Below are 27184 nucleotides of genomic sequence, written 5' to 3'. Positions count from 1 at the left end.
CTTCATTCTTGTTGGTGTCGGTGCCTCCCAAGGGTGACCCACAATTTCAAGCAGTGCAGGATGATGGGACGCGTTTCAAGCCGAGTACTTGGGGTATTCGTGCCAATGCATCGTTTACCATAATAAGCCAGAGTCCCTATGTTTTTTTTTTTTTAATCGGTACTGGGGATTGAACTCATGACCGCCTGCTTGCAAGGCAAGTGCTTATGCCGCTGAGCTAAATCCCCAGCCCCAGTCCCTATGTTTTCTAAAGCACCAATGTAGGTGCCACCTTTGCGCAGGAGCTACACAAGTCCACGTGCTGCCGAGGCAAGTGCCCTTCACACGATTCCCCAGCACAGCAGGCCCCACAAGTAATCCCACCCTAGTACAATCCCTGTGGAGAGAACAAGGCCTCTGATTCGAACTGCAAGTGGAGCCCCCATGTGAAAGTCTGAAGGTGCTTGGGCTCTCAGAAGGTGGGACCTGGACCACACTGGGTCCCTCCCTGCACTGATGCCCAGGCTCTGCCCTGGCCAGTGGGGCTCCCCAGATTGGGCGGGGGTGGGGAGCCTTCTGCAGGGTGAGGGCAGCTCCCCTCCTCAGCAGACAGGACAGTCAAGGAGAAAAGGTACAGCCTTAAACCCAAGGGCGCAGATTTAGCTCAGTGGTGTTATGCAACTGCAGGCAAAGCTTCGTGAGTTCAATCCCCAGTAACAAAACAACTCATTAACAACTTCCTACTTTTGTCTTTTTCAAGCAAATGAATACTTTTATTAACATGGTTAAGTTTGTCTTTTTAAACATGGTAGGGTTTTGACCTCAAATACTCATCAGGCCTGCTACTCAAATTAACTGACTGCTGGATAACACAGGAATTGTGAAGATGCGGCCTGGCTGACCCTCGGAGCCAGCCCCATGCTTTTTTCCTGCAGCCCCTCAAAGACCTTTGCAAATAGCTTCTGTTGATGCCCAGAATCCCCCCCAGTACTTTGACTTGTCCAGAAGGTCAGGACCTCTTCTCCTAGGCTAGCTTCCATGGAACCAGCGCTGGGTCAGGTTGTCCAAACAAACTCTCCAGACAGGTCACATCAGATGGTGCAGCACACAGAATTTAAATTTGTGAACAAAATACGTCTCTCCTCCTTTGGTCTCACACAGAAATGAAAGTCCCCAGTACAAACACCACCCCCCACTTCTCCTTCAGGTCCGCCACTCCTCTCCACTCAGGCCCGTGGGTGTACCCAGCTCAAGTCTGGTCCCTTCCTAGGCAGCTGCTTCGAAGAGTAGTCTTGAGAAAGAGCGAAGCCCCTCGACTCCGGAGCTGCGCTGCACCAACGGCCTCTGAGACTCACGCATGACAGACCCAAAGTTCCAGGGAGCTCTCAAGTCACACGAGAAGGCAAAGCATCTCAAAAATTTAGAACAACCGAAGCCCAGAAACCAATGTGACTGCCGCAAGAGCTTACAATCTAGGTCCTAATTCTGTATGTGAGAGCGTTTCCAAACAAAAGTAACTTCCCCAAACAAAAACATCTAACTGTCAAAACTCAAATTGAGGTCATCAGCCACAGATCATAGCAGAAACGTAGTGTAAGTGAGGACAGAGTGGAGACAGAGGAAAAGGGAAAACAAAAGGCTCTCTGGTTTCAGCTTCTCCAGGGCGTCAGCCAATCTCCATCGCTTGACCAGAATCCATTGGCTGGAAACCTACCGGGGGAGAGAGAGCTGTTAGCAGGGATCAGGCCCCGCGGGGAAACAACCCACCCGACCGGTAGAAGGCCGCCCCTTCTAGGGGTATCTGGCTCATTTCCATCTTCCAGAAGAATCTGGGATCTTCCAAAGACCTCCCATGACAATTCTCTTTCCATACCCCCCACGCTCCCACCGTAATGCTACACCTTCTGGTTTTGCTCCATCGGTAACATTTAGGTTTACTGTTATTATTTGCTTTTTTTCTGACAGGGATCCAGTTCGTGGCCCAGGCTGGCCTACAACTCGTAGGGATCCTCCAGCCTCAGCCTCCCGAGTACTGGGATGTCGGAGTGCACCTCCGCACGCGTTTATGATTTTTTTTTTTGCACCGGGGATCCAACTCACGACCTCACGCTTGCCAGGCAGGCGCTAATGCCGCTGAGCTAAATCCCCGGCCAAGTTTATGATCCTATAATGAATCCCACTGGCTGCGCCCTTGGGTTACAACCAAACGCGTGCCCAGTCAAAACATGACTCTAATTTTTCAAAACTGCCAACGTGAAACACCATTTCGGTGGCGGGTCGCCTCCCGGGTGAAAAGCTGAGCGCCTTCTCTTCCTCCCTCCCCACCCCAGCGCGTCCTGACTTTCGTGTTTCTGAGCAGGGCCTGGACTCCGCGGCGACCCTCCCGCCTCAGCCTCCCCGGCCACGTGCGCCCCTCCTTCCGGGTGCCGTGAGCCGCCCGCCCGCCCTGCCCTGCCCTGCCCTTCCGGCCGCACTTACCGCCGGCTCCCTCACGACGACTCGCCCTTCTCTATCCGCCGTACCAGCTGCACCAGCATCTCGGCCATCTTCGCCATCTCTTGGGCCTTCTCCTCGGCCTTGTCGCCCCGCGGCGCCGGCCGGGCCTGCGCGCCGTCGGCCGCGCTCTGCAGGTGGTTGAGCGCGCTCTCCTCCGAGGCCTCCACTTGCGTCTTGATCTGGATGAGCAGATTGTCCATCTCCCACAGCTTGCCGCGCTCGCGCGCCTGCGCCCGCCCGCGCTCGCGCGTCAGCGCCGCGATGTCCTCGCGCATCTCGTGGATGACGGGCAGCAGGAACTGCTCGAAGTCCTCCTCGGGCTCCAGCACCTCCACCTCCTCGGGCTCCGCCAGCTCCACGGCGTCCAGGGGCCGCATCGCGCCGCCGCTTCCGACGTCTGCGGGGGCAGGACGGACGCTCGCCGCGCTCAGCCACAGGGCCCCGCGACGGCCTCAGCGGACTTGCGCGCTCCTCCCAACTTTTTTCCGAAGAGAACAGCGCGGGAGGGCGACTGGCGAGCAGCAAAGCGCCGAACAAAATGGTGTCCTGGGCGTCAAGCAGCGTTCTGCGCGTTGCAGCCGCTTTTACGACTCGGTTTGGCTTCGCTTTACGGTCGCGTTGCCAGGCGCTGGCGCGCGCACACTTAAAGGAGCGCGGTGGGCCGTGCCCTGGGGCTGCGCAAGCGCAAACGAGGCGGTGGGCGGTGCTGCGGGAGCGCGCTCTGTCCGCGCCCGTTCCTGTAGTTGTGCATAGGGTGCGGGTGGCTGCTCTGCTGCTGCCCTCGTTCTGGGTTTCCGTGGACGAAGCTCACGTTTTCAGGGGTCTCCTGTCCTGCAAGAGAGGACTTAGGGAACACCGGGACAGAGGCCTCGAGCTCCCGCCGCGGCCCCTCCCTCGGCAGCCCGCCCCTCGTGGCCTTGGCGGGCTGCAGTCAGCTGTGTCCGGGCTCTGTTTTTGCACCCGGCCCGGCTCCCGCGTTTCTAGGTATAGGCCCGAGGCCGGGGTACAGTTCGGCTGCACAGCGCCTGCCTGCCAACTGCGAGTTCCCCAGTTCGATTCCCAGTACCAAAAATAAATGAATGAATTTTTAAAAATTAGGGTTTAGGTGCAAGGCCGTGTCGGGTGCCTCCGGAGGACCCCGTAGGCTCCGAGCTCAGTTGGGTGTTGGGAGGAACTGTCCTCAGCAGTCTTCAGGACGATGGCTTCCTCTCCCCTCCCCCTCTGCGCTCTTTCCTTTTCCTATCCCCTCTTCCCGGCTATGCAAGGACTCCAGCTGAGGCTTCCCCAGCGCCCTGCACCCCAGCCCTGTGACCTGCTTCTTTGCATCCTTCTAGGGATTGAGGGCGCTGGTGGGACTGATTCAGCTCTGCGTCCCTTTATGGAACTGAGTAAGTTTGTTTTCACATCCACTCAGCACAAAAATTACTTTATTTTTTGCCAGACGGGCACTGTACCACTGAGCCACATCCCTGGTCCTCAACACAGAACTTTAAGGAAAAATGTTAAGTTTCTGTTAACCCAGTCACTAACTAGCCATAAATATTTCAGAATCTAGATTACAAAGTTGTTTTCCAGTTAGTGGGGTATAAGTCACAGATTTGGATATGGCAGATTTAAGGATTGAAAGAAATAATAGCCAAATACCCACAAAAAAGATAAGTCATGAGAATGCTTTGTAACCAACGAGCAGGAACATATGTAAAGCACAAGCATGTCCTTCCCCACTATACAGCTAAATCCTTGGCGCGCGCGCGCGCGTGTGTGTGTGTGTGTGTGTGTGTGTGTGTGTGTGTGTGTGTGAGAGAGAGAGAGAGAGAGAGAGAGAGAGAGAAACAGACAGACAGACACAGAGAAGGAGAGAGAGTTGAGACACGATCTCTCTCCATAGCCCAGGCTGGCCTTGAACTCAGTGATCCTACCTTGGCCTCTGGAGTGCTGGGTCACAGGCCTGCACGCCTGCACTGCTCCCAGCCGTTTGTACATTTTTGATTTTGACACATGGTTGCTAAACTGAACAGGCTGGGCTCTGAATTGTCATTTTCTGCCTCAGCATCCTGCAGCTGGGGTTATTGGCATGTAGTAAGGTTCTTCACTAGTGCATGTCTCTTATTTAGGTCTTTCCAGATTCTATGTATTTTGGTTGTTGTTAAGAACGAAAAGACATTTGGGCTTTCCTGGTCCATCAGATACAACCCCCTCATAATTTTCTTGCATGGATAAAAATAAATGGCTAGAACAGCAGTGAGATACCAGTACACGCCTGTTCACACATTCAGTGTACACAGCACAGACCCAGTGAGGAAGAGACGCAGTAGAGGCTCCCACTCCTCTGGAGGGGGAAAGTTAAACTGCACAGCCTCTGTGGAAGACAGATCATTCCTTATAAAACTGGACAGACTCCTAATGTGACCCAGTGGAATGAGTTTTAGCAACACCAGAAGTTAGGCACAGAATATATTTATTGAGAGAAGGAAAGCTTATATCTAAGAGAGACAAGGGGTCCCCATTGGTTTGCCAAAGACTGTCTTTTCTAGGGACTTTTTTTTTTTTTTAAACTGGTACCAGGAATTGAACTTGATAGAACTGTGGGGGACTGGCGGCGGCTGAAAAGATAAGAGTGAAATATAAATGACCTTTATTTTGAGAATGCGGGGAAAGACACCCCCGACCGCCTGGGGCGCGGCATCTCCCCCTGGGGTTGGCAATCTCTCCGTGGAACACGTGGAATGGAGGCATATAAGTAGCCTAGGTTTGGGGTGGAACCTAAAGGGGCATCAGGGATGCACAGGTAGCCCTTTGGTCTTGGTTTGGCACCATAGGTAAATTCCTAGGGGTGGGGGAGATGCAGCTTCTTGGTTCTGCCTGAGGCTTTACCAGCTACAGTGTCCTGTCTGGGCCAAAACTCTTTCATATACTGTCTTATGGTTATTATTATGAAAAGGGGCAAATATTTCTCTCTTTAACTGCTTCCTGCTGGAAGAGGGCGATGTACTGGGGTCGAGGGGAGTCAACAGGATGACAGTTGATTCCCAAGTAGAAGCTGGTGCCAGGTGTTTTAGTCAGGACAGCTTCACTGGTGAATGTATGTATGTTAGACTGGAAAAACAAAGAGATAAGGTGTTATGAGGAGGCATGGCATTGTCATATTTAAGGACCCAGGTGAGGTAGAAGGAAAGGTGCCTTTGATTTAGACATGTCATTATAGACTATGTTGAGGTAGAAACATTTCCACGGTAAGGTAAAATTAAATGACAATTAAATGTGGGGTTAGGAGGAGTGAAGTTATGAGAGGTGATTACTCTCCCATCTGAAAGCATAAAAGTTAAAAGGGTAGTTGGGTAAAACTTGTCTCTGGTATGGATGATGTTGGAGTCTTTAGGAAATACTGTTAAGAGTCCTGCTGTAAAAAGAATAAGAAATTAGAAACCAAATTGGATAACAAAACATGACAGCCTGAGAGTCGTAGCTATGAGGCCTTGGTAAGGCAGAGAGTAGGCAACAGGATGGTTAGATCTAGGGCCTGAGTGATGCAAAACCAGAATGGCAGTCTAGCAACTTTGATCACTGTTGAGGTTGCCAAGAATATCAGGTATGGGTCGCTGTAACCTGGTTGTAGTACGTGGAATGATTTTCTGTAACAGAACTTTAGCAAGTATATCAGCAATTTCCCTGGTTGTGTGGAAGGCTTTTATGTATCCTGAAAAAGTATAAACAAAGTGAGAAGGCAAAATTTATCTGCCAGTCTTGACCAGAGTTGCCTGAGAAATTGGTGAATAAGAAAAGAAGGGGGTGGTCTTATATCACTGAGGAGAGGTATACTAGCGATAACAGGTGTAAGCTGTTGAGGCCTCAGTGTGTCTAAGTCAATCTGTATAAACACAAGGAAATGAAAAGCATTTTATTTTATTTTTTTGTCTTTTTCGTTTTTATCGGTACCAGAGATCGAACTCACGATTGCCTGCTTGCAAGGCAGGTGCTTATGCCGCTGAACTACATCCCCAGCCCCTAAAAAGCATTTTAAGATTTAGGACTGGGACCTGCATGAAATAGGCCCTGTTTGTAAATGGCATAGGTTGTCTTTTAATACCTGCTAGAGATTTGAGGAATTAATATAGTGGCCTGAAAACTCAGGAAGAACTCTGTACATATGGCCTCTATGTCCACAAGTATAGAGAATGTCTTACCTGAGACTTTTAGTGGGACTTGGACGCTGAGACGGACACCCATAAAGGGGGCTGTTGTTGGCCCTGAGCCCCGTCAGTCTTCAGCAGCAAGTTTAAGCAGATCTGTCGGTGATGAATCTGGCAGTGTTGGCATTTGCTGTGAGGGCTGGAAGTTAGGATGACTTACCCTCTCTCTGGTGGCTAGGACAGTCCAGTAGCCCTGGGGTAAGGTCTCAAAGAACGCCAGGATGGGGCACTCTCTTGCCCAATGTCTTCTGCTGCATTTGAGGCATGGTCCATGGGGGGCCCAGGCAGCTCCACCTTGTGTCGATTTACCTGTCTCAGAACTCCAAGTGTCACAAGTGTTATGGTTATCTCTGTTGTTGAAAACACGAAAAACCATATTAAGGTCTCTATGAGGTTGGAAGGTCAAGTTTGCCTTTTTGTTTGGAATTTGGACTACAGTAGAAAGTATCTGTAGAATTAAGTAAGTATGTGGGAGTCAAATATAATCAACAGGGTATTTTAAATTTTAGTAATGACTTCACATAAGGAGGACAGGTCCAGAGAATTTTAGGAACTGACATGTTATTTATGTCATATATATGAGTATCTTTGTTATTAAAATGTCTAATGCCATCTGCATCTGATTTTTAGAGGATGGCCTGTTTAATTAATTTTTTACTGTTTTATTTATGAGAGAAATCAGCTATGGTGTTATTTAATATCAGTTGAATATAGTTAATTATGGCTCAGTGGAGGGCTGAGCCAGGGCAGGCAGATAGGCTGGGAAAAGGTTTAAGTTTAGCTTCTGAGTTTAGCTTCTGTCGCAGTGCTGGTTTTGCTGTTTTGCATATATTATATAACCCTTGTTTTGGAAAAGAGCTAGTAGTTCCCAGCAAAACGAATTTATAATTATTTTTAATTATAGTTGTTAAACATCTCTAAGTGTATATGTGGATCTAAAAGAAAACATTTGTCATGGCTGGAACACAAAAAAAGCAGCAGAAACAATCTGAACTTTATATCTGAAAACACGAACAGCAGATCACAATTGTCTGCTGCACCGGTCTGTGCGCTGGCAGACAGAGTGCACCTGCAGACAGAGCTGTACCCGTGCTTGGGGGTGGGGGCTGGGATCTCTCTGGCACACAGCGCACAGGTGGAACATGCAGAGTGGGTGGGGTGCTTAGGGCAGGCGGGGCGCCAATGTTGGGGTGGCGCATGTAGAGTGAAGGTGGGGCGAGCGCCAGGACGTAGCACGTGGGGTGGGCTAGGACTAGGCCCCAGAAACGTGCAAGGTGGAGGTGGTGCTGGTGTCGGCAGTGGCACATGGGGGGCGGAGCTGGGTGGCAGATTTGGGACGTGGCTTGAAGCTGGGACCTTACACGCTGGTGGACTGACGGGGAGTTGAGCCGCTACATGGAGCTGAAACTGCTCGCGGGGTGTGCAGATTAGGGTGCAGCATTAAAGCCAACCCGCGTGGACCTGGAGCACGGCATGAGAGCCAAGATACTACGCACGAGTTGGGGGGCGGTGTGAAAGCCTAAAGCAATAGTATCTCCCAACACTGTTTGGGCTGGAACGTGTTTGAGAGGTTAAAGTAGCCACCCATATCTTTCAACACTGTTTGGGCTCATTTCCTATCTCGGAGGGGAATGGGATGGCACACACAGCGGGGGGAGAGGGGAGGAGGCGGCAAGGAAACAATAGGGACAGGGATGCTGGCGGGAAAGGACACATGCTCAAAACAAAGGCTTAAAGATAGAGAGATTTGTAAACTTGTCATAGGTGTGAAAAGCCATAGATAGGTGTGGTTTTCTGGGGGAGGGACAGGAAGTGGTCCCCAAGATAAAATCTGGTGTGAGGTCTAGCCCACGGAGTTATAGCCAGATGAGGCAACAGACTGTGGTCTGCTAAGAGTAAGTTGTCACTCTTTACTTATAGACTGATCGGTATATTATATGGTTCCAAAATTCATAATAATTGGCCGTCACCAATATATGAGTGGATTTCTCATGGGTTTAATAACAACTCTGCCCGTGAGAACTTAAAAAGCTCTGAAGGACATGAGAGTCTTTCAGTGTGGACATAGGCTGGACCAGGAAGACTCTGCCTTGGGCTATCTGAACCCAAAGGATGTGAGAGTCTCCGAGTGTGGACACAGATTGGCCAAGAAAGATGCTGTCTTGGGCTATCTAAGGACATGAGACCATCACTTGGGAACCCATGGAAAGGGGGAGAAAACCCCCCTGGGGCCTGGCCCAGCGGCAATCTCCAGGGGGTTGCTCACCTGGGGTAAATTGGGTTGGTGTTGTTTGCAAACCGGCAGCAACAAGTTTACAGCTCCCGAGTGTAGAAGTGAGGAATTAATGCAGGATGCAGTCTGGTCCTGGTCCTGCATGGCAGGGGACTCAAACTGGGAAAAAGCCCCAGGAGTCTCTCATCTGCCGTTCCTGGTCAGGGAACCATATGATAGAACTGTGGGGGACTGGCGGTGGCTGAAAAGATAAGAAGTATGAAATATAAATGACCTTTATTTTGAGAATGTGGGGAGAGACACCCCCGACACCCTGGGGCACGGCATCTCCCCCTAGGGTTGACAATCTCTCCGTGGAACACGTGGAGTGGAGGCATATAAGTAGCCTAGATTTGGGGTGGAACCTAAGAGGGCATTAGGGATGCACAGGTAGCCCATTGGTCTTTGGTGCCATAGGTAAATTCCTAAGGGGTGGGGGAGATGGAGCTCCTTGGTTCCGCCTCATGGTTTACCAGCAACAGTGTCCTGTCTGGGCAAAAACTCTTTCAGAATTCATGACCACTCCCTTGCAAGGCAGGTACTTATGCCACTGAGCTAAATCACCAGCGCCTTTTCTAGGGTCTTTTATAGAACAAAACCACGAGGTGTGGCAGATCCAAAGTGGGGAAGAATGGGACCTTGCAAGGTGGGCATGAGATGGGACAGAATTATGATCAACCAGTAAGATTGTAACTGCTCAGGAAAGATTGATTCAATCGGGACCCAATAGAGAAGCAAGTCCTGTGGCAAACAGGAACCCGCCTTTGCCTGTAATGGGTTGGATTAGTGACTTTTGGCTTCCTCAAGGTGATGGATATTTAGCATATCAGTCCTTGAGGTGTGGCTGTATTTATTTTGTCTTTTGTCTTGAGATCTGGCCTAAAGTGGGAGGTGTTTGTTGTCTCCCTTAATTGCGAAGTACCTGAAAGGGTTTTGGCCCAGATAGGACACTGTAGCCGGTGGAGCTCCTATCTTCCCCCACCCCTAGGAATTTACCTGTGACATCTTCCCCGCCCCCTAGGAATTTTTTTTTTTGTCTTTTTCCTTTTTACTGGTACCAGGGATCGAACTCATGACTGCCTGCTTCCAAGGCAGGCGCTTATGCCGCTGAGCTAAATCCCCAGCCCCCTCCCCTTAGGAATTTACCTATGGCGCCAAACCAAGACCAATGGGCTACGCGTGCATCCCTGATGCCCCTTTAGGTTCCACCCCAAACTGAGGCTACTTACATACCCCCACGCCAAGTGTCCACCTGAGAGAAAGCCAGACTCCAGCAGTCGGGGTTGTTTTGGTTTTCTCTCTACAAGTTCTCAGAATAAAGGCCTCTTTTGTTTTATGCTTCTCATCTTTTGGATATAATCTTATCATTTGGTGCCGTGACTTGATGGGCAGGTGATTGATTCCTGGGACACACCCAGTTGAGTCCCCAGCCAATTCACGAACCGGATTACATCCTTGGTTAATTCTCTGCTTTTCCTCTCCTGGGACCTGCTTGACTTATCACCAACCGCTTGCACACAATACCAGCCCAATTAATCTCAGGTGAGCAAACTCTGGAGAATTCTTTGATGCTGGGCTCAGCCCCAGGCAGGTTTTCTCCCGACTTTCTATGGGTTCGTGACACTCTCACCTCCTTAAGACAGCCCAGGGCAGGGTCTTTCTGGGCAATGTGCATCCACACTCGAAAATCTCTCACATCCTTTGGGTTTGGATAGCCCAAGACAGAGTTTTCTGGACTGCCCATACTGTAAGACCCTCACGTCCCTCAGAGCTTTAGGCTCTCACAGGCAGAACTGTTACTGACCCCATGTGGACTCCACTGGTAAATCTCTCAGTGATGACTGGAATATACCAGTTTTTGGACCCTAACCACTGTTTGGTGCCACAGGACGAGTGATGGCTCGCCCTCCGGACCACAGCTCATTTCTTGACTGAATTAATCATGGGAAACATTTTTTCTAATTCCTAAAAAACGCCTTTACAATACCTAATTTCCAATGCACATACTCTTAAGATTAAAAGCATCATAAAAACTAAATGATTAACTTTTTACTGCCAGGAGGTTTGGCCAACCTACCCACTTATTGGCAACCCTTGGCCCAGAGAGGGGATGTCCGACCCCAATTTTCTCAAAAATCTGTATGATTTCTGCCAGGCCGGTGACAAGTTAACAGAGATCCCTTATGTACAAGCTTTCCTTGCTCTGAGAACACACCCCTCTCTCATTAAATCTTGTTCCCCTGCCCAGGTACTTTTAGCTAACTTTGTTGCGCCGCAAACTCTCCCCCCCTGCCCTCATGATCTGCTAGATGAAATACCCCCAGTTTTTTATTGGCCACCGCCCACCTACCCCCAAAATCGTTGCTCGCCATTACCTCCTGCCATGAGATCATCTTCCCCTCCCTCACCCTAATTCTCCTGGCAGCTCTAATCCCTCTGTGTGGCAGTTATCTCCTGCTGTTCAATCATTTTCCCCTCCATCTCCCGGAGCCCACAACTCTCTCAGCAGCTCCAATCCCTCTGTTAGCACTTCCTCGCAGTCTCCGACTTCTTATTGTTCTGAGAATTCTCTGTCCCCTACAGCATTCTCACCTCCAGTCCACCATACTAGGTCTGGGTCACTGTTTCCTTCTGGCAAGCCGCGTGACTGTTCCAGCTTGCACCGGGAACGGTTGCCATGTTGTGGCCCTCCACCACGTGACAGGGTGCCGCCATCTTGGGACGGTTCTCACGGTCAATGGCCGCCCCTTGTGGCTCCTCTTGTGATCAGCAACAGCCACCCTATTGCGTACCACATGATGGTTCACTGTGCTGCGGACAGCAATTTCATCGCTGCAAGGCACACAGTGAGGCGCCAACTGCCTGTTTCCTCATCCTATGTTAACTGGCAACTGCTCTGTAGCCGCTCTACAGATGATTGCTCACACGCGTCTACCAGACGGAGGGCTGCCCAATGGCCATCTACTCTTCAATCTTCTCCTCAATCTCTGCTACCACTTCGGAAGCAAGCTGGCCCCAAGGGACTTGTTAATATACATGTGCCTTGCCAGCATGGTGGCTCATGCCTGTAATCCCAGTACTCGGGGATGAGGTGGGAGGATCCTTGTGAGTTGGAGACCAGCCTGGGCTACAAAGTGAGCTCAAGGCCTGCCTGAACTGCATAGCAAGACCCCGTCTCAAAAAAGACCAAATATATATATATATATATATATATATATATATATATGTGTGTGTGTGTGTGTGTGTGTGTGTGTGTGTGTCTTTCTCCCTTTCTGACTTATCTCAGATTACCCATAAATTAGGTAGCTTCTCTGTTGACCCTTATGATTTACATTTTAAGGATGTTTGTGATTCTACATACCACTCTCAGCTCACAAGAGCAAAGTCAGCTGTGGCAAGCAGCTTGAGAAGAAGCTGATCTCAGACATAAGGGGAATACTGCTGATAATGACCCTGGGCCTGCAGCTATGCAAGAATAAGATCCTAATCGCAACTATCAAAACGGTGAAGGTTTGACAAAATTACATAAAATGATTGAGTGTCTGATTGTGGGCCTTAATAAGATTGCTCACAAACATACTAACTATAACAACCTTTCAGAACAGGTCCAGGAGGCTAATGAAAACCCAGCTGTGTTCCTAAATTGGCTTCGAGAAACCTTAATTAAGTTTACTAATGTGAACCCAGACTCTCATGAAGGGATAATTGTTGTTAACTTTTATTTTATTTCCCAGTCTGCTCCTGATATTCGTGCAAAATTACAAAAGGTTGAACATGGCCCTCAAACTCTGCAATGGGATCTACTTAAATTAGCTTTCCATGTCTTCAACAACAGAGAAAAAATTCAAAAAGAGGAAAAGCAAGATCAAAAATTAAAGTTTGCTAAATATCAGTCTGATCTCTTAGCAGTGGCACTCGGGGCTCCCAGGACAAGAAATCCAAAACAAGGTGTGGCTGCCCGAGTCCTGCCCAGACCGTGCTTTAAATGCAGCAAACAAGGACACTGGACAAAAGATTGCCCCAGCCCTGGCATTCCTTTAGGACCATGTCCTTACTGCAACCTTAAGGGCCATTGGAAGAGTGACTGTCCTAGCAGCCAGCGAGCGAGTAAGCCATCTTCTAACTCCTTGCCCTCACAGGAGACTCAGTCAGTGCCAGATTCATCACTGACTGATCTGCTCGGAGTTGATGCGGAAGATTGACGGGGCTCGGGGCTCACAGCCCCACTCTGGTAACCTTGTTGGAGCCCCGAGTCTCACTGGAGGTCTCAGGTAAGATAATATCTCTGCTTGTAGATATGGGGGCAACTTATAGTATACTTCCTGAAATTTCAGGACTTTGTAGTAAGTCCTTGATTTCTGTTGTGGGCATTGACGGCCAGCCTACCGAGCCTTTGCAAACTGGGCTGCGGACAGCAATTTCATCCAGACTCTTCTTTATCCATAACTTCCTAGTTATTCCAACATGTCCCACACTCCTTTTAGGTAGAGATCTTCTTCAAAAGCTTAATTTTTCCTTGACTTTCTCTCTCCCCAAAGTCCTAATCCTCCAAACAGCCTCACAATGTGTCGCAAAGCCATTCCCTCCCCTTCCTCCTTCTCTGGTTGACCCCCTAATTTGGGACACATCCAATCCTACTCTGGCTACACATGCCACACCTGTTTTAATCTGTCTCAGGGATCCTTCAGTTTTTCTCTGCGTCCCCCTATACCCCATAGCTCCCCAACATTTAAGGGGACTTAAACCCATAATTAAGCACCTTTTAGACAATGGTTTTCTTAAACCTACCCATTCACCCCACAATACTCCCATTCTCCTGGTACTCAAGACTGATGGGTCCTATCACCTGGTACAGGACCTTAGGGTAATTAACAGTGCTGTTACCCCCACTCACCCAGTGGTGCCAAATCCTTATACCATGCTCTCTCATATCCCTCCCTCCACTACTCAATTTACAGTTATAGATCTTAAAGATGCCTTCTTCACTATCCCCCACACCCTGATTGCCAGAACCTCTTTGCGTTTACATGGACTGACCCAGACACTCTCAGGTCTCAATAACTTACTTGGACAGTACTCCCCCAGGGGTTCAGGGATAGTCCCCACTTCTTTAGTCAGGCTCTTGCTACTGACCTCACAGAACTCGATCTCAAACCTAGTGTTCTTCTTCAATATATAGATGACCTCTTATTATGTTCTCCATCCCACATGTTAGCCATACGCCACTCAGCCAGTCTTCTTAATTTCCTTGCTAGTCGTGGATACAGGGTCTACACACCCATTGTCAGGACTGGCAGATAGATGTAGTTACCAAAGTCATATTACAAGAAATCATTCCAAGGTTTGGTCTACCTCAGAGTATTCAGTCAGATAATGGTCCCACCTTTATTTCTCAGATCACTCAACAGGTATCCTCGAGCTTACACATCCCATACCATCGCAATCCTCAGGCAAAGTGGAAAAGGCAAATGGCCTCATAAAGACACACCTTACAAAGCTCTCTTTAGAACTACACCAACCTTGGCCTCAACTTTTGCCCTTAGCCTTAGCCAAGCTCAGGGCACTCCCCCGGGCTCCTACTTTCTAAAGTCCTTTTGAACTTATTTACGGCAGGCCATTCTTACTCCACAATCTTCCTACTCCCCAAAATCTCCCTCCCCTTACTGACTATGTCCCAGTCCTCTCCTTCCTCTGACACCTGTTGCAAAAACATGCTGATCTCTGCCTTCCACAGCCCTCTGGAGAGGCCAAACCAGATCCTCCCCTATCCCTAGGAGATCTAATTTATCTCAAATGTTCTAAATCCACAGGACTACACCCAAGGTGGAGTGGCCCCCATCTGGTCTACTTGGCTACCCCTACAGCAGTCAAAGTTGCTGGACTGCCATCCTGATTTCACATCACTCAGGCTAAGGGATGCCCTCCCAGCCCTAAATCTGATCATTCTGAGTGTTCATCTCATCTTCTGTGGCCCACCCATCTCTGTTTCATGAAAGCCTCGCAGCCACAGTTAACAGGCTAAGTCATGTTTTGTTATCCACTTTGGTTCCTAATTTCTTATGTTCTATTAATGATCATTTTTATAGCAAGACTCTTGACATCTTACTCATGACAACTTACTCTTCCTAGAGACTCCCACATCATGAGTAAGATAATCTCCATAATGTTCTATGTGATGACTATGCAGTTCTTTCTACCCTCAGCTGTCTGGTTAAACGTGACATCCCTGAAAGGCTAAGCCCTTACCTTCCCTATACTGGTACAGCCACTGCCTTCCTTGCTCCCTTTATTTTTTCCAGTTCAACTCCTGGACTGGAGACAAGTTTTATACACCTACCCTCCTAACTTTTACCCTTTCAGATGGGGGAGTCATCACCTCTCATAATTTCACTCCTTCTAACCTCACACTTATTTTTCAGAATTCTACCTCACCATGATAATGATCCTACCTCAATGTCATCCTGATATAATGACATGTCTAAATCAAAGGCACCTTTCCCTCTACCTCACCTGGGTCCCTAAATATGACAGTGCCATGTGTCCTCATAACATTATGACTCTTTGTTTTTCCAGTCTGACATACGTGCATTCACCAGTGAAGTTGTTCTGGCTAAAACACCTGGCACCAGCGTCTACCTGGGCATCAGCCGTCATCCCATTGACTCCCCTAGACTCCATTACAGTGCCCTCTGCCAGCAGGAAGTAAAGAGAGAAATCTTTGCCCCTTTTCATAATAATAACCATAAGAGGGTATATGAAAGGGTTTTGGCCCAGACAGGACACTGTAGCTGGTGAAGTCTTAGAGGCGGAACCAAGGAGCTCCTATCTCCCCCACCCCTAAGAATTTACCTGTGACATCTTCCCTGCCCCCTAGGAATTTACCTATGGCGCCAAACCAAGACCAAAGGGCTACCTGTGAATCCCTGATGCCCCTTTAGGTTCCACCCCAAACTGAGGCTACTTACATACCCACCATGCACGTGTCCGCCAGAGAGGAAGCCGGACTCCAGTGGTCGGGTTTGTTTTAGTTTTCTCTGTCCGCATTCTCAGAATAAAGGCCTCTTTTGTTTTATACTTCTCATCTTTTAGATATAATCTTATCAGTACCTGGGCTTCTTTTTCATTTTTTTTTATCAGTACCAGGGATCGAAGTCACAACTGCACACTTGCAAGGAAAGCGCTTACGCCGCTGAGCTAAATCCCCAGCCCCTAGCTACCTGGGCTTCTGTGTTGCTTCCTTTGAGGGCCCAGAGCTGTCTGAACACCTATAATGTTTTTCTAACTCAGCTGCATGTAACAGTGATCACATTTCTTGAAATTTGTCCCGTTGCGCTGAACCTACACAGAAACCTCACCTCATTCACCTCAGTATTTATAGCAGCTTTTCTCATAATTGATAAGATGCAGAAGCAGCTTACCTCTTGTAGGGGAGAGGGCTCAACTTCAGCCATCCAGACAGTGGAATATGAGTCACGGGAGAAGACATGGGAGAAGCTAATCTGGACATTACATGGTGAAAGAAGCCAATCTGTGCGGCTCCCGCAAGGTTCCAGTTTAGGACCTGGAAAAGGGAGGATGGAGACAGGAGGAGACCAGGGTTTGGCCCGGAGGGAGTGTCAGATGGCAGGGCGGTGACACCACCTTGTGATGCGGCAAACCCTGAGGCTGAGACTAATAAGATTAAAGCAGGGCAGTCTCACTAGCTGTAAGAAATGCACCCCTGGGGCTCAAGGGTGTTGATGTTGTGTGTTCGCCTGCGTGTGCGTGAGCTCTATGCTTCTGCTCAATATTGGAACAAACCTAAATGTACTCTAAAAAAGTCAGTTTGAAAAGGAGGTGAGGACAAGTGGTTCCCACCCTGTGGATGAGCTGTAAAGCACTGGCCTTTCCCTGGGGTGAGCTCGGCCCTGCCCAGCTAGGTGCAGGCTCTGTTTTTTGAGACAGGGTCTGGATGTGAGGTTCAGGCTGACCTTGAGCTCACTTTGTAGCCCAGGCTGGTCTAGAATTTGCAGTAATCTGCCTGCCTCAGCCTCCCAAGTGCTGGGGTTACAGGAGTGCGCCACCACGCCCGCCGAGGTGACTAGTGTCCACTGTTCATTACATGCCCCATCGCTAGCACTGGGTTGCTTTGATTTTAGTTTCCCTTCATTATCTCCTTTCTACTTCATATGGTTTACTCTATGTATTTTCTATTTAATTTCTTAACCTCAATCCATTAATGTCTTCTCCCTTTCTTCTTTTTTTTCTTGTTTTTGAAACAGGGTCTGTGTACTTCCTGTGGTCTAGAACTCCTGACAGTCCTCAGGCCCACCTCAGCCTCCACGTGCTGGGATTATAGGTGTGTGCCACTGAGACTGGCTTTGGGGTGCTCAAGTCTCCTTCTAGTGACTCCTAGGTTCTTTCTGTCCTTTGCAAATAGTTGGTCAAGATGATGGCAAATAGTAGCTTTCCATGCATTAAAGGAAAAGGAAGGGAGGAGTTTGGGGGCAAGACAAGGAAGGACGTGCGTCCTGCAGTGTGTGTGACAGAACGCAGTGGCCGTGGAGAACTCAGTGGGACTTCCTTTCGTGTCGGCCACTCCTCAGGCTGACAGCCTGCTCTAGTGCTCTCCAGAGGAGCAGAAGACATGGAGCTGCGTGGTACCGTGCTGGGACTCTCTGACGTCAGGCCACGCCCACCTCCAGCCAGCCTGCCTTGCCCCAATCTCAGGGCTCAGACTTTTGATTCTCCTGCCTCAGCCTCCTGAAGAGCTGAGCATGCAGGTGTGTGCCGTATCTCCTGGCTCTGGCTGTAGTTATGGCTCAGTAGGGCTGACACAAGTGCCTCCTTTTTGATTTTGACTACTGTCCTATTTCTCACATAACCATTCTTATCCTGAAGCCATTCTGATAACTATCATTTTGTACCACACTTTTCTCTTACTAAGTTGCTTCCCCTCAGGTATTTGTTACAGGAACAAAAAGCAGTAACAAGCGTACTTTCCACATTTGTCCTTTCCTGGGTGGATGGACTTTGCTTCAGCCTCAGGTGCCGTGTAATTTCCCCATATCTCAATTTACTGTCTAAAGAGTCTTTAAAACTGAGATGGAATTCAGAGTCCATCTTTAAAAGCATATGGTTTGGCATGCCTCTTACTACCTGATTCCAAAATGGTCTTGTTACCAGGAGTGGTGACTCAGGCCTGTAATCCCAGCTGGGATGCTGAGGCAGGAGGATCATTGCAAGTTCAAAACCAGCCTAGGCTACAAAGTGAGCTCAAGGCAGCCTGAACTGCATAGTGAGATGCTGTCTCAAAAAAGTGACTTCATCATCCCCAAAAGAAAACCATCTCAATGCCATCACTCCACTCTCTGCTACCCAGCAGTAGATCACATGGTCCTCTGTCCCCATAACTCTGCCTGTCCTGGACATCAGTGGCCTGAGTGTCTGGCTGTCTCCAGGTCCACCCATGCCATAGCAGGTAACAAGGTACCTTTCCTTTTGATGGCTCAGTAGTATTCCACGGTACATGTAGCCATGTCTCCACCCATGGACACTGGGCCGTTTTCACTTTTGGATTCCTGTGATGCTATGCTGCATATGGGCACAGCTGTTGTGTAGATGAATGTCCTGGCTTCTCTGAGGCACCAACAGTCACACTGTCACGGCTGCCAGCTTCATCTTTTGTTGTTGTTTCGAGACAGGGGTCTCACTGTGTAGTTCAGGCTGGCCTTGAACTCATGTAGTACAGGCTGACTTTGGACTCACGGTGATCTTCCTGCCTCAGCCTCCTGTGTGCTGGAATTACAGTCATGTGCAAACATATGGGGTAGCATCATGACTTTTTTTTTTTTTTTTTTTTGGTACTGGGGATTGAACTCTCAACCTTGTGCTTACCAGGCAGGTGCTTATGCTGCTGAGCTGAATCCCTGGCCATCGTTATTTGCTTAGCAGAATTTGCCAAGCATGTTTTTAGTCCACTCAGGACATCAACACAGCCAGGAGAGTAGGGGCAGAGGCCCAGGGCTGCCGCACAGCGACTCCTCCCCAGCTCCATTGGTGGAGTGCAGGACTGCAGGGGTGGACCTCACAGCTGTTGTGGACAGTGGCGAGAGCACCGTGGTGGGCACGAGTTCACGGTGAGAGGCAGGGCTTAGCAGGGGTTCAGGGCCGAGGGTCTCTGCCACAAAAAAAAAAAATTAAAAAACAAAACATCTGCTGCATTTTGTGATTCCCAGAGGCTATCTGTGCATTTCCATGCAGTCTGATCCCGCAGACAAAAGTTCATTGTTCTGAAACATCTATGCTTTATAGATGCCCGAGGTGACAGCGTGTGATGAAAAGCAGCACCAGTGAATTAGCTGAGTGCAAAGATCTTTTTTTTATAGAAAAAAACGCAGCTTGGATGTGGAGTTTTACTGCTCCGGGCTGTGTCAGGGAATGCTTACCGGGCAGCCGCACCGGCTGGGAGGAAGCAGGCAGGGCAGGGTGAGGGCCCGTGGGTTCCTAGCTACTTTTTTGAGGTAAGGCCTCACTACCCAGGTCAGGTTGGCCTTGAACTCACCATGTAGCACAGTGTGGCCTCGAGCTGTGGGGATCCAGACTGGCCTACCAGTCAGCCACACCCCAGCCCTTCCTGTGCACTTTAGGAACACAGGAAGTAATTCAGTGGGGACACAGCTTCCCACTAGCATGTGTGAACACAGATGCCTTTTACAAAATGTGCATTCCTGTTACCAAGAAGCTCACCCAATGGGGGGATTTTGCGTGAGTAACTATTCCCCATGTGTAGCAGGCAAGTACCCACCAGTGGGTCCTGGACACATGAAGTTGGGTATGGTGTGTGACACATGACCTCAGGACATGTCCAACCTCAAAGTGCTTGTGTCTGTGTGTGACTTTATTCTTGGTTTTTTTGTTTTGTCTTTTTGAGACAGGGTCTCGCTGTGTCGTTCAGGCTGGGCTTGAGCTCACTTTGTAGCTCAGGCTAGTCTCAAATTTGCAACAATCTTCCCGCCTCAGCCTCCTGTGTGCTAGGATTACAGGTGTGCACCACCATGCCCAGCTCTTGGTGTTTCTGGTTTCCTAAGATGCTATTAAAAATTCAGGCTATATTAAATGCCCCCCCCCAAGTCCCCAAAAGTCAGAGGTGCCAATGTGGGAGAAGTCTGAATTCAAGCTCAGCCTGGGCTATATTTCAAGTTCCTGTCTCAAAATAAAAAAGAGCAGAGGGCTGGGGATGGAGCACACGGTGAAGGACCTGAGTTCAAGCGCTATTAACTCAGGGGAGAGAAGGAAAGGAAAAGAACACTGATTCGAGAAGAGGGGAGGCATGGCTCTCACATGGGGGAAGGAATCCACATCCTTTTTATTTCAAAAATCACAAGAGAGCAAAACACCAGCGGCCCCCTCCAGCAGCCTCTCCTCCCCACCTAGCCCATCTGCTGGAAGCTCACTGCTGTCGGAAGTGGACAAAGAACGTGAGGATTTCTTTGGGGTGGACAGTGACCTTGTGGTTGCTGGGCGGCCATGAGTGGGAGGCAGGGCGGCCTGGGGAGCACAAAGAGTCCATCCTCAGAGCCCACAGACTATGAGGCCAATGCAGTCTGCTCTGTCCAGCATGAGGGGAGGGCCCCTAACCTGTTTGGCGGCCAGGCTTCGTCCTCCAGCTCCAGCGCTGCATGGTGTGCACGTCCCAGGTCCCTGTGAGCGAGCGCTCCTGCACCGCCGCCACGGCCCCCAGCCCCCGCAGCACGGCCTGCAAGGACAAAGAGGGGCAGCAGAGCTCCTCAAGCCTCTGGGGTCCCCGCAGAGCAGAGACTAAATCAGTTGGGTGGCTGGTCCAGCGACTGGGAGTCCCAGCCTAGAGCCTGGAGAAGGTGCTGTCATTTTCAAACTGGCCCAGGGCCCTCTGGCACAGGGACCTGGGCAGCTGGACACTAGGGGTTCACCACCGGGTGTGCTGTGTTCCTGGTGGGGTGGTGGGGGTACAGCTCACCTCCAGATTCACTGTCACCGGCTGTGACAGCACTGGGTCCTCCCCTGCCTCGTACAGGTGGTGGAGCCGCAGCAGGACACGGCGCAGGTCTGCTTGGGCCTGCCCTCGGTGGCCTTTGGGGACAGGAGGCGGCAGTGAGAACCTGCTCTGCTCCAACACCCTGAGGGCCTCTGGTCCCTGCCTGGCATGTGACTCCACCCATATTCCCAATGGCCCTGAGCAGCAGGGGATGGGACCCCCCTGGACAGGCAGCAAGCCAGGGCTGGGGGACTGTGCCCTGCCCATGGGAGGGAGCACAGCTGTGTGCCCTAGGCAGAGGGCCTCCGCCTATAACCCCAGTGCAGCTCCCAGGGATTGGCAGGATGTGGTTGCCCGAGGAAGCTCATGGCGAGGGGGACAGTGTGGCCAGTCCTGGGCAGGGCCACCTTGCCCAGCTGAGTGACGGCTCATCCCGGCGCCCACTACTGTCTCCCTGTTGTCCTGATAAGGGGGCAGAGCCGTGACAAGGCTGAAGTGTCCCTCCCCCCATTATCTGTCTATGGCCAGGGAGGGAGCACTGGAGGGGCCCAGGCCCCGGTGCCTCACTGGTCCGCAGTGCCCGCATGTGCTCGCTGTGGCTCGAGCTGTAGTTCCAGCCAGGGATGCTCAGGATCTGCAGGTGCAGGTTTGGGGGCAGCGTCACAGCGGCTTGCTGTTGGGGGGCCTGGGGCCTTGAGGCAGGTCCTGCAGGGCAGGGGGTGGTGAGGGGCTTAAGTGGCACTGCCTGTGGCCTGTAGGCTCCCTGCTGGGCCCTCTGTCCCACCCGCCTCTCCTGATAGTCCCATGCATGCCCAGCCATAGACCCACTCAGGCCCTGGCTGTGTGTTCCTCAGCCCTCACTGCTGCTGTCTCCCATTCCTGCTAAGGTCACTGAGCTTAAGAGCCACAGGGATACAAAACCTGGAGGGTGCGCCACCCGTGCAGGGTCCCACAGTGAGCTCCTCCCTGCTTTGGTGCCCACTCCCAGCTCCTCAGTTCCACTCCACCCAGCAGGGGCTGCCATGGCTCATAGTTCCCCTGGCCACACAGATGGCCCAGGCTCTCAGACTGGACCCAAACAGGATCCATATGAGTCCTTCCCTGGGAGACTCTTTTGGGTGCTTTGGTTGGGATCTTTTTGAGACTGGTCTTGAACTTGCTGCTATGTAGCCCAGGGGATTCCCCTGCCTCAGCCTCCTGAGTGCTGAGATTGCAGGTGTGCATCACCCCACCGGGCTTGGTTTCTTTTCTGCATCCGGAGTGCCATACATTGAGGCTTAGTTACCAGCCCCTGGTGCCACCACTGGGAGGTGGATGAGCCGTCAGGGGGCGGGGCCAAGCGAGAGGAAGGTGGGTAACTGCAAGGTGGTCAGTTTCCACCTTGCAGTTGGACCACAGACTAGAAGTACCTGGTGACAGCGTGGACAGATCCAGACAGACCCAGCTTGCACACCGAGGCCTTTCCTGTCCCACCCCCACCCGGATCCCAAGGGCTCCCATGGTCCGGGCAGGCAGCCAGCCGCTGCACCAAGTACCCTTGGCGCGAGTCCCACGTCCCGGCAGCTCTCTGAGCAGCACCACCGGCCTGTGCTGTAGCGCTAGCGCGCTCTGTGGGTGCAGGGCAGTGGTGACCGCCTGGGACCCCAGCAGCAGCCAGAGCACGGGGTGGACGATGGAGGTGTCGTTCAGCGTGAGGTTGTAGTTCAGGTCCCAGGCCAGGTTGTTCCACAGGCGCCGATGGAGCATGACCTAGGGAGGGGGATGGAGGGCTCTGCAGCTGGCCGCCGTGCCGTGTCGGGGGTGGCTGAGGACAAGAGCAGCCCACTTACCTCCACCTGCCCGCTACCCGGGCTGGAGACACCATGCGCCCTCTCCGAGAGCAGCACCAGCCTGCTCCTGCTGTCCTCGATGAAGGCCGATTGCACCATGGGGTAGTAGTTCTATGGGCACAGAGAGGTCGCCAGCACAGGCCGTGGGGTAATCCTAGTCCCTGAGACTCACACCGGGGTTGAGCTCCTGCGGGCCTAGGCCTGGCTCTAGCTCGGTGTTTGACCCACCTCACTGCATCCACCCTCACAGTGGCTCTCTGATAAAACACTTCCTTTACAGAAAGGGAAACTGAGGCACAAACCATGGATTCTTATCTGGCAGCACTAGGACCCCAATGCCAGTCGGACCCAGGTGCACAGGCATGTAGCAAAGTGGCTTTAAAAGAGGTTTCTACTCCTAAGACCCGATGTTAAAGATGCAGACAAGCCAGGCGTGATGGCTCACACCTGAAAAGCCAGCATTCTGGAAGGCTGAGGCAGGAGGATTCCAAATTCAAGCCTAGCCAGGAAAACTTAGTGAGACTCAGTCTCAAAATTTAAAAGTGAGAAATGGCCTGAGGATATAGCTCAGCTCAGCATGATGGTCCTGGGTTCTATCCCTAGGATCACAAGGAGCAGGGGGAACAGGAAAAGCAGCCCAGAGCTCAGCGCAGGCCACAGGGCATACCCGCGCAATGGTGTTGCTCTCATAGGCCCTGTAGGGCCTCCGATGCATCTGGTAGCCGTTGTTGTCTGAGTAGAGGACCTGCTGGCTGTCCAGATCACTGCTGGTCCTCAGGACGGCCTCGCGGTTCAGCTCGAGGGGCCCCACTCGGTATTCCTGTTCTATGCGGTGGCACAGCAGCTCTGCCCCAGGGCCTTGGGACACGTGGGCCAGTCGGGAGTGAATGGCGTATGTGTAAGCCTGGGCCGTGGCATCCCTGAAGGAGAAGGTCGGTTGGGGGAGTGAGGTTTCAGGAGCCTCGGGAGGCTCTGTCTGCTCTCCTTCCTTCCTGTATGAGGAAGGGCAGGCAGCCAGGAAGCCTTTCTGGGCACAGGACAGAGGACAATGGCACAGCCAGGGACACAAAAGCACAGCAAGAGCATGCAGGTCTCTGAGACCACGGCATACTACGCCTGGCCCGGGCCATTGGTGTGAGAACATGAACCCCTCTTGCTGATGACCGGCAGGACCCTCGTAAACACGCGTGGAGCCTAGAGCAATTTGCTTCCGCTCCAGCAAATTCTCCCAAAGCAACAACTGCCCGGGAGTGAGGAGGCCCCGCAGGTGTGAGCCTCGGGGCCCCAGGCACCTGTAGAAGCGCTGCCGGATCTCGGTCACCAGCTCTCCTGCCACCACCTCCAGTCCCACAGCCTCCCAGGCAGGCACAGCCGTCTCATTGGGCGCGAACAGGTAGTTGTCCGAAATAGGGCCCCGCGTGGCGTCCCCATTGGCGTGGTACTCCAGGAACTCCTGGCTCATGCGCACTGTCCGGTTGCTTTGTCTACAGGAAGAGAAGAAATGCGGCATCTCGGACACCCTGGACGAGGTCTCGCAGGCACCAGTCCTGTGACCTGGGACAAGAGTGGCATCTGCTCCCCCTGGGGGCGGCTGTGAGCCAGAGGTGAAGAACTGCCCTGCAGGGAGCCCCAGACAGGAGCAACAGGCCTGGGGGACCCCAGACCAGCCTTGTGTCCCATCGTGCACTGATGGCCCTGGGGGGAGGGAGCAGGCACCCCAGAGCCTTCTAGATGCAGAGTGCTGAGTTTTTGGTACTGGGGATTTGAACCCAAGGCCTCTACACTGAGCCACATCCTCATTTTTATTTTTTGAGACAGTCTTGCTGAGTTGCTCAGGATGGGCTGGAACTTGCAGTCCTCCTGCCTCAGCCTCCCAGGGTGCTGGGGCTACAGGCCTGCACCACCACAGCAGGCTGGGTGTAAAGGTAGCAAAAGACACACCTGCCGCTGCTGTTGGTTTCTGGGTTGGCCTTACTGTGGGGGAGGACAAGCAACTGGACCACGCCAGACCCACGTGGGGATTTCTGTGGGCCACAGCTGGGTAGGAAAGGAACAGGGGGCCGGCTGAGTCCCTGATGTGACAGGAGAGGAAAGACCGGCTTCCATCTGGCTGCTGCAGTGGCCATGGACAGTGGACCTGTCCATGTGAGCTCAGGGTGAACATGCTGCAGAAGGGGCTGCTGGGTAGTGTCACTAGGGCATGACCTGGAAGGTGAATTCTTATCCTCTATTCCTCCCATCCTCTGCTTCCTGCCTGCTGTGCCACGAGCAGCTTTCCTCCACCAGGATGTTCCTGCCTTGGAGCAGCTGACTGTGGTCTGGACCCCAACCATGAGCCAAATGAACTTCTCCTTGGTTAAGCTGTGGGTGCTAGGTCCCGTGTCTGTGACAGGGAAGTCACTGCTTCTAGCCAGTGTGGTGAGGGTGTGGCCTGGCAGAGGGGACAGCGAGGGCTGGGCCTGCAAGGCACTGGCAGAGTGGGCGCTGGGCAGTGAAGGAGCAGACGCAGATGCCCTTTCCCAGGCTGGTGAGGTGTCTGGCCCGCTGGCCCTACTCCATTCTCGCTGTGCGCTCCTCCCCCCGCCCATCCCAGGAAGGGCCCTGGCTGGGCCCTGATGAGGAGCTCTGTGGGTGCAAACTGTGTACAGCACCCTGGGCCTGGGTCCTAACCCCAGCACTAAGGCCTCCCCCGCCTCGTCCATCTCCTTGCTCGCCTTTCCTGTCCCTCACTCTGGACTGCCACATGTGTCCAGCCATCGAGAGCCCACTCAGGGAAGACACCATGTGTGTTCTGCAGAGCAGCTGAGGCTGAGGACAAAAGCACTGGGCATGGCCAGAGGAAGGGCAGGACTGGGTCCACAGCCTCTGGGGGCCCTTTCCCGCAGTCAGCTGCCCTCGATGCTGTCCACAAACAGCTGCTGAATGAATCCACAAATGAACAGATGGTGGGTGGGCTGCTGGCTGGAGAGGTGGGTGTACGGGTGGGTGCATATATGGGTGAGGAGATGGGTGAAGGGAAACTCAAGACTCATCACATGTGTGGGGCTAAAGCAAGGGCAACCCTGAAGACACAGACAGTCTAAAACAAGCCACCTAAACAAGCTGTTCCAGCTCCAAAGGCCAGGCCAGCCAGGCAAACAAGTTGCTAAGCAGTGGGGCTGAAGGTGACATCAGCCTCCTGAGTGTACAGATAAACGTGCTGCAGTGGGTGAGCAGTTCCTCTCCTCCCATCAGGAAAGAAGGCTCCACCTGACGTCAGTTTTCATCTCTTCTTTATTTCCTCCTCTCTTTGTGGTCCTTTACCCCAAGAACTCAAGAGCTGCATGGGTTGTGGCAGGGATATGGGAGGATGGACAGGTTAAGTGAGTAGATGGGCGAGTGAGTGGGTTGGCAGATGGATGGAACAGAGGGAGGGGTGAACGGGAAGGTGACGGATGAGTGGGTAGAAGGGAAGACGGATGGATGTGCAGGTGGATGGACGGATGGGTGGATGGATGGGGAGACTGTGAGGGGGTAGGAACAGATGACTCTGGCCCCTTTCTGTTCTGAAGACATCATGTTTCTACGTTTCTCTAAGCCTGGAGAGTTGGATACCAACTTTCTCCAGGGTGAGCCCTCGACACCACCCTGTCTCTGGACGGCTCTGGAGATGGGCTAAGAGGGCTTTTTGGCCCTGGCCTGCCCTCTTTGAGCTGAGACCAGAGGGCAAGAAGGGCTTCACTCCACTCAGTCCTTCCTCACACTGGGGGGCTAGGGGCCACCCCAGGCCCTCGGCCTCAGAGCCAGCAAGGGCCGAACCTCACCTCTCCTGGACGCTGTGCAGCAGGTTGGTGTCTGGGTCCAGCAGCACCGTGTAGCAGTTGTTCACCACAGTCACCAGGCGCCTGTTCCCCCTGCTGGTGTGTCGCTGCCTGCGGCCAAACCAGACAGTGCTGGCCATGGTGGCAGCTGCCCGGGTCCCTGTCGTGGGCTGGACACTGTAGTGCCGGTAGCTAAGGCCTGGGATGGTGACCAGGATCAGCAGGTCATAGGCAGAGGGGTCCCTGGTGGACCTCTGGATCTGCAGAGGCAGCAGGACAGAGTGGACGCTGGACCTCAGTGCCGGAAGCTCACTCAGGAGCCCTGGCCTGTACCGCTGCCTACACAGGGTGCTGACCACCCACAAGGCAGAGGTGTCCTTCTGGCTCTTGACTGCACCCCTCGCCCCTCCCCACACCCCTTTCTGGTTGTTGGTTCTCTTCCAGGACCCCATAACACACTTTGCCTTTGGAGAACCCTTCTCCGTCCCAAAGATGGCTGGCTAGTGAGTTCCCAAGGCCTCTCCAACTCAGTCCCAGCTCCCTCAGTCTCCTTTACCCCTAGAAGTGATATAGCCCAGGCTGGCCTGCAACTCATGGTGACCCTCCTGCCTCAGCTCTTGAGT

The 27184-nt window shown here is 52.0% G+C and overlaps 2 protein-coding genes across 9 annotated transcripts in view; both read right to left on the bottom strand.

Annotated features, from left to right (window-relative positions):
* Positions 1 to 723: 723 nt before the first annotated feature.
* LOC100733737 (MORF4 family-associated protein 1) lies at positions 724 to 2863 on the bottom strand. Its single transcript, XM_003461847.5, has 2 exons — positions 2458 to 2863; positions 724 to 1689 (listed from the first exon to the last, which is right to left on the bottom strand). The coding sequence occupies exon 1, from the start codon at positions 2850 to 2852 to the stop codon at positions 2469 to 2471; it is 384 nt and encodes a 127-aa protein (XP_003461895.2). The 5' UTR covers positions 2853 to 2863; the 3' UTR covers positions 724 to 1689; positions 2458 to 2468.
* Positions 2843 to 27184, bottom strand: part of Man2b2 (mannosidase alpha class 2B member 2) — a 39664-nt gene continuing 15322 nt past the window's right edge. The window contains exons 11-23 of one of the 8 annotated variants that reach the window (XR_010040886.1): positions 26565 to 26821; positions 24054 to 24245; positions 23429 to 23681; positions 22762 to 22872; positions 22468 to 22681; positions 21500 to 21637; positions 20915 to 21027; positions 20557 to 20674; positions 18814 to 19096; positions 18410 to 18714; positions 16356 to 16498; positions 6826 to 9139; positions 2843 to 3306 (exon numbers count right to left, since the gene is read on the bottom strand). Coding sequence is in view for 1 of the 8 variants with exons in the window: in XM_063230206.1 (XP_063086276.1) it covers positions 20369 to 20466; positions 20557 to 20674; positions 20915 to 21027; positions 21500 to 21637; positions 22468 to 22681; positions 22762 to 22872; positions 23429 to 23681; positions 24054 to 24245; positions 26565 to 26821 (1494 nt within the window). In the remaining 7 variants the exon portion in view is untranslated. Of the gene's footprint in view, positions 3307 to 4916; positions 11719 to 16355; positions 16499 to 18409; positions 18715 to 18813; positions 19097 to 20260; positions 20467 to 20556; positions 20675 to 20914; positions 21028 to 21499; positions 21638 to 22467; positions 22682 to 22761; positions 22873 to 23428; positions 23682 to 24053; positions 24246 to 26564; positions 26822 to 27184 lie in introns of those variants that run through there. The other 7 variants (XR_010040883.1, XR_010040884.1, XR_010040885.1 and 4 more) reach the window with 7 other exon arrangements.

The sequence above is a fragment of the Cavia porcellus genome, unplaced genomic scaffold, assembly GCF_034190915.1.
Source record: "Cavia porcellus strain 051 isolate PalLab524CR breed Dunkin Hartley unplaced genomic scaffold, mCavPor4.1 scaffold_18, whole genome shotgun sequence".
Classification (NCBI taxonomy): Eukaryota; Metazoa; Chordata; class Mammalia; order Rodentia; family Caviidae; genus Cavia; species Cavia porcellus.
The sequence above is the reverse complement of the archived record's forward strand: the minus strand, read 5'-3'. Positions and strand labels throughout refer to the sequence as shown.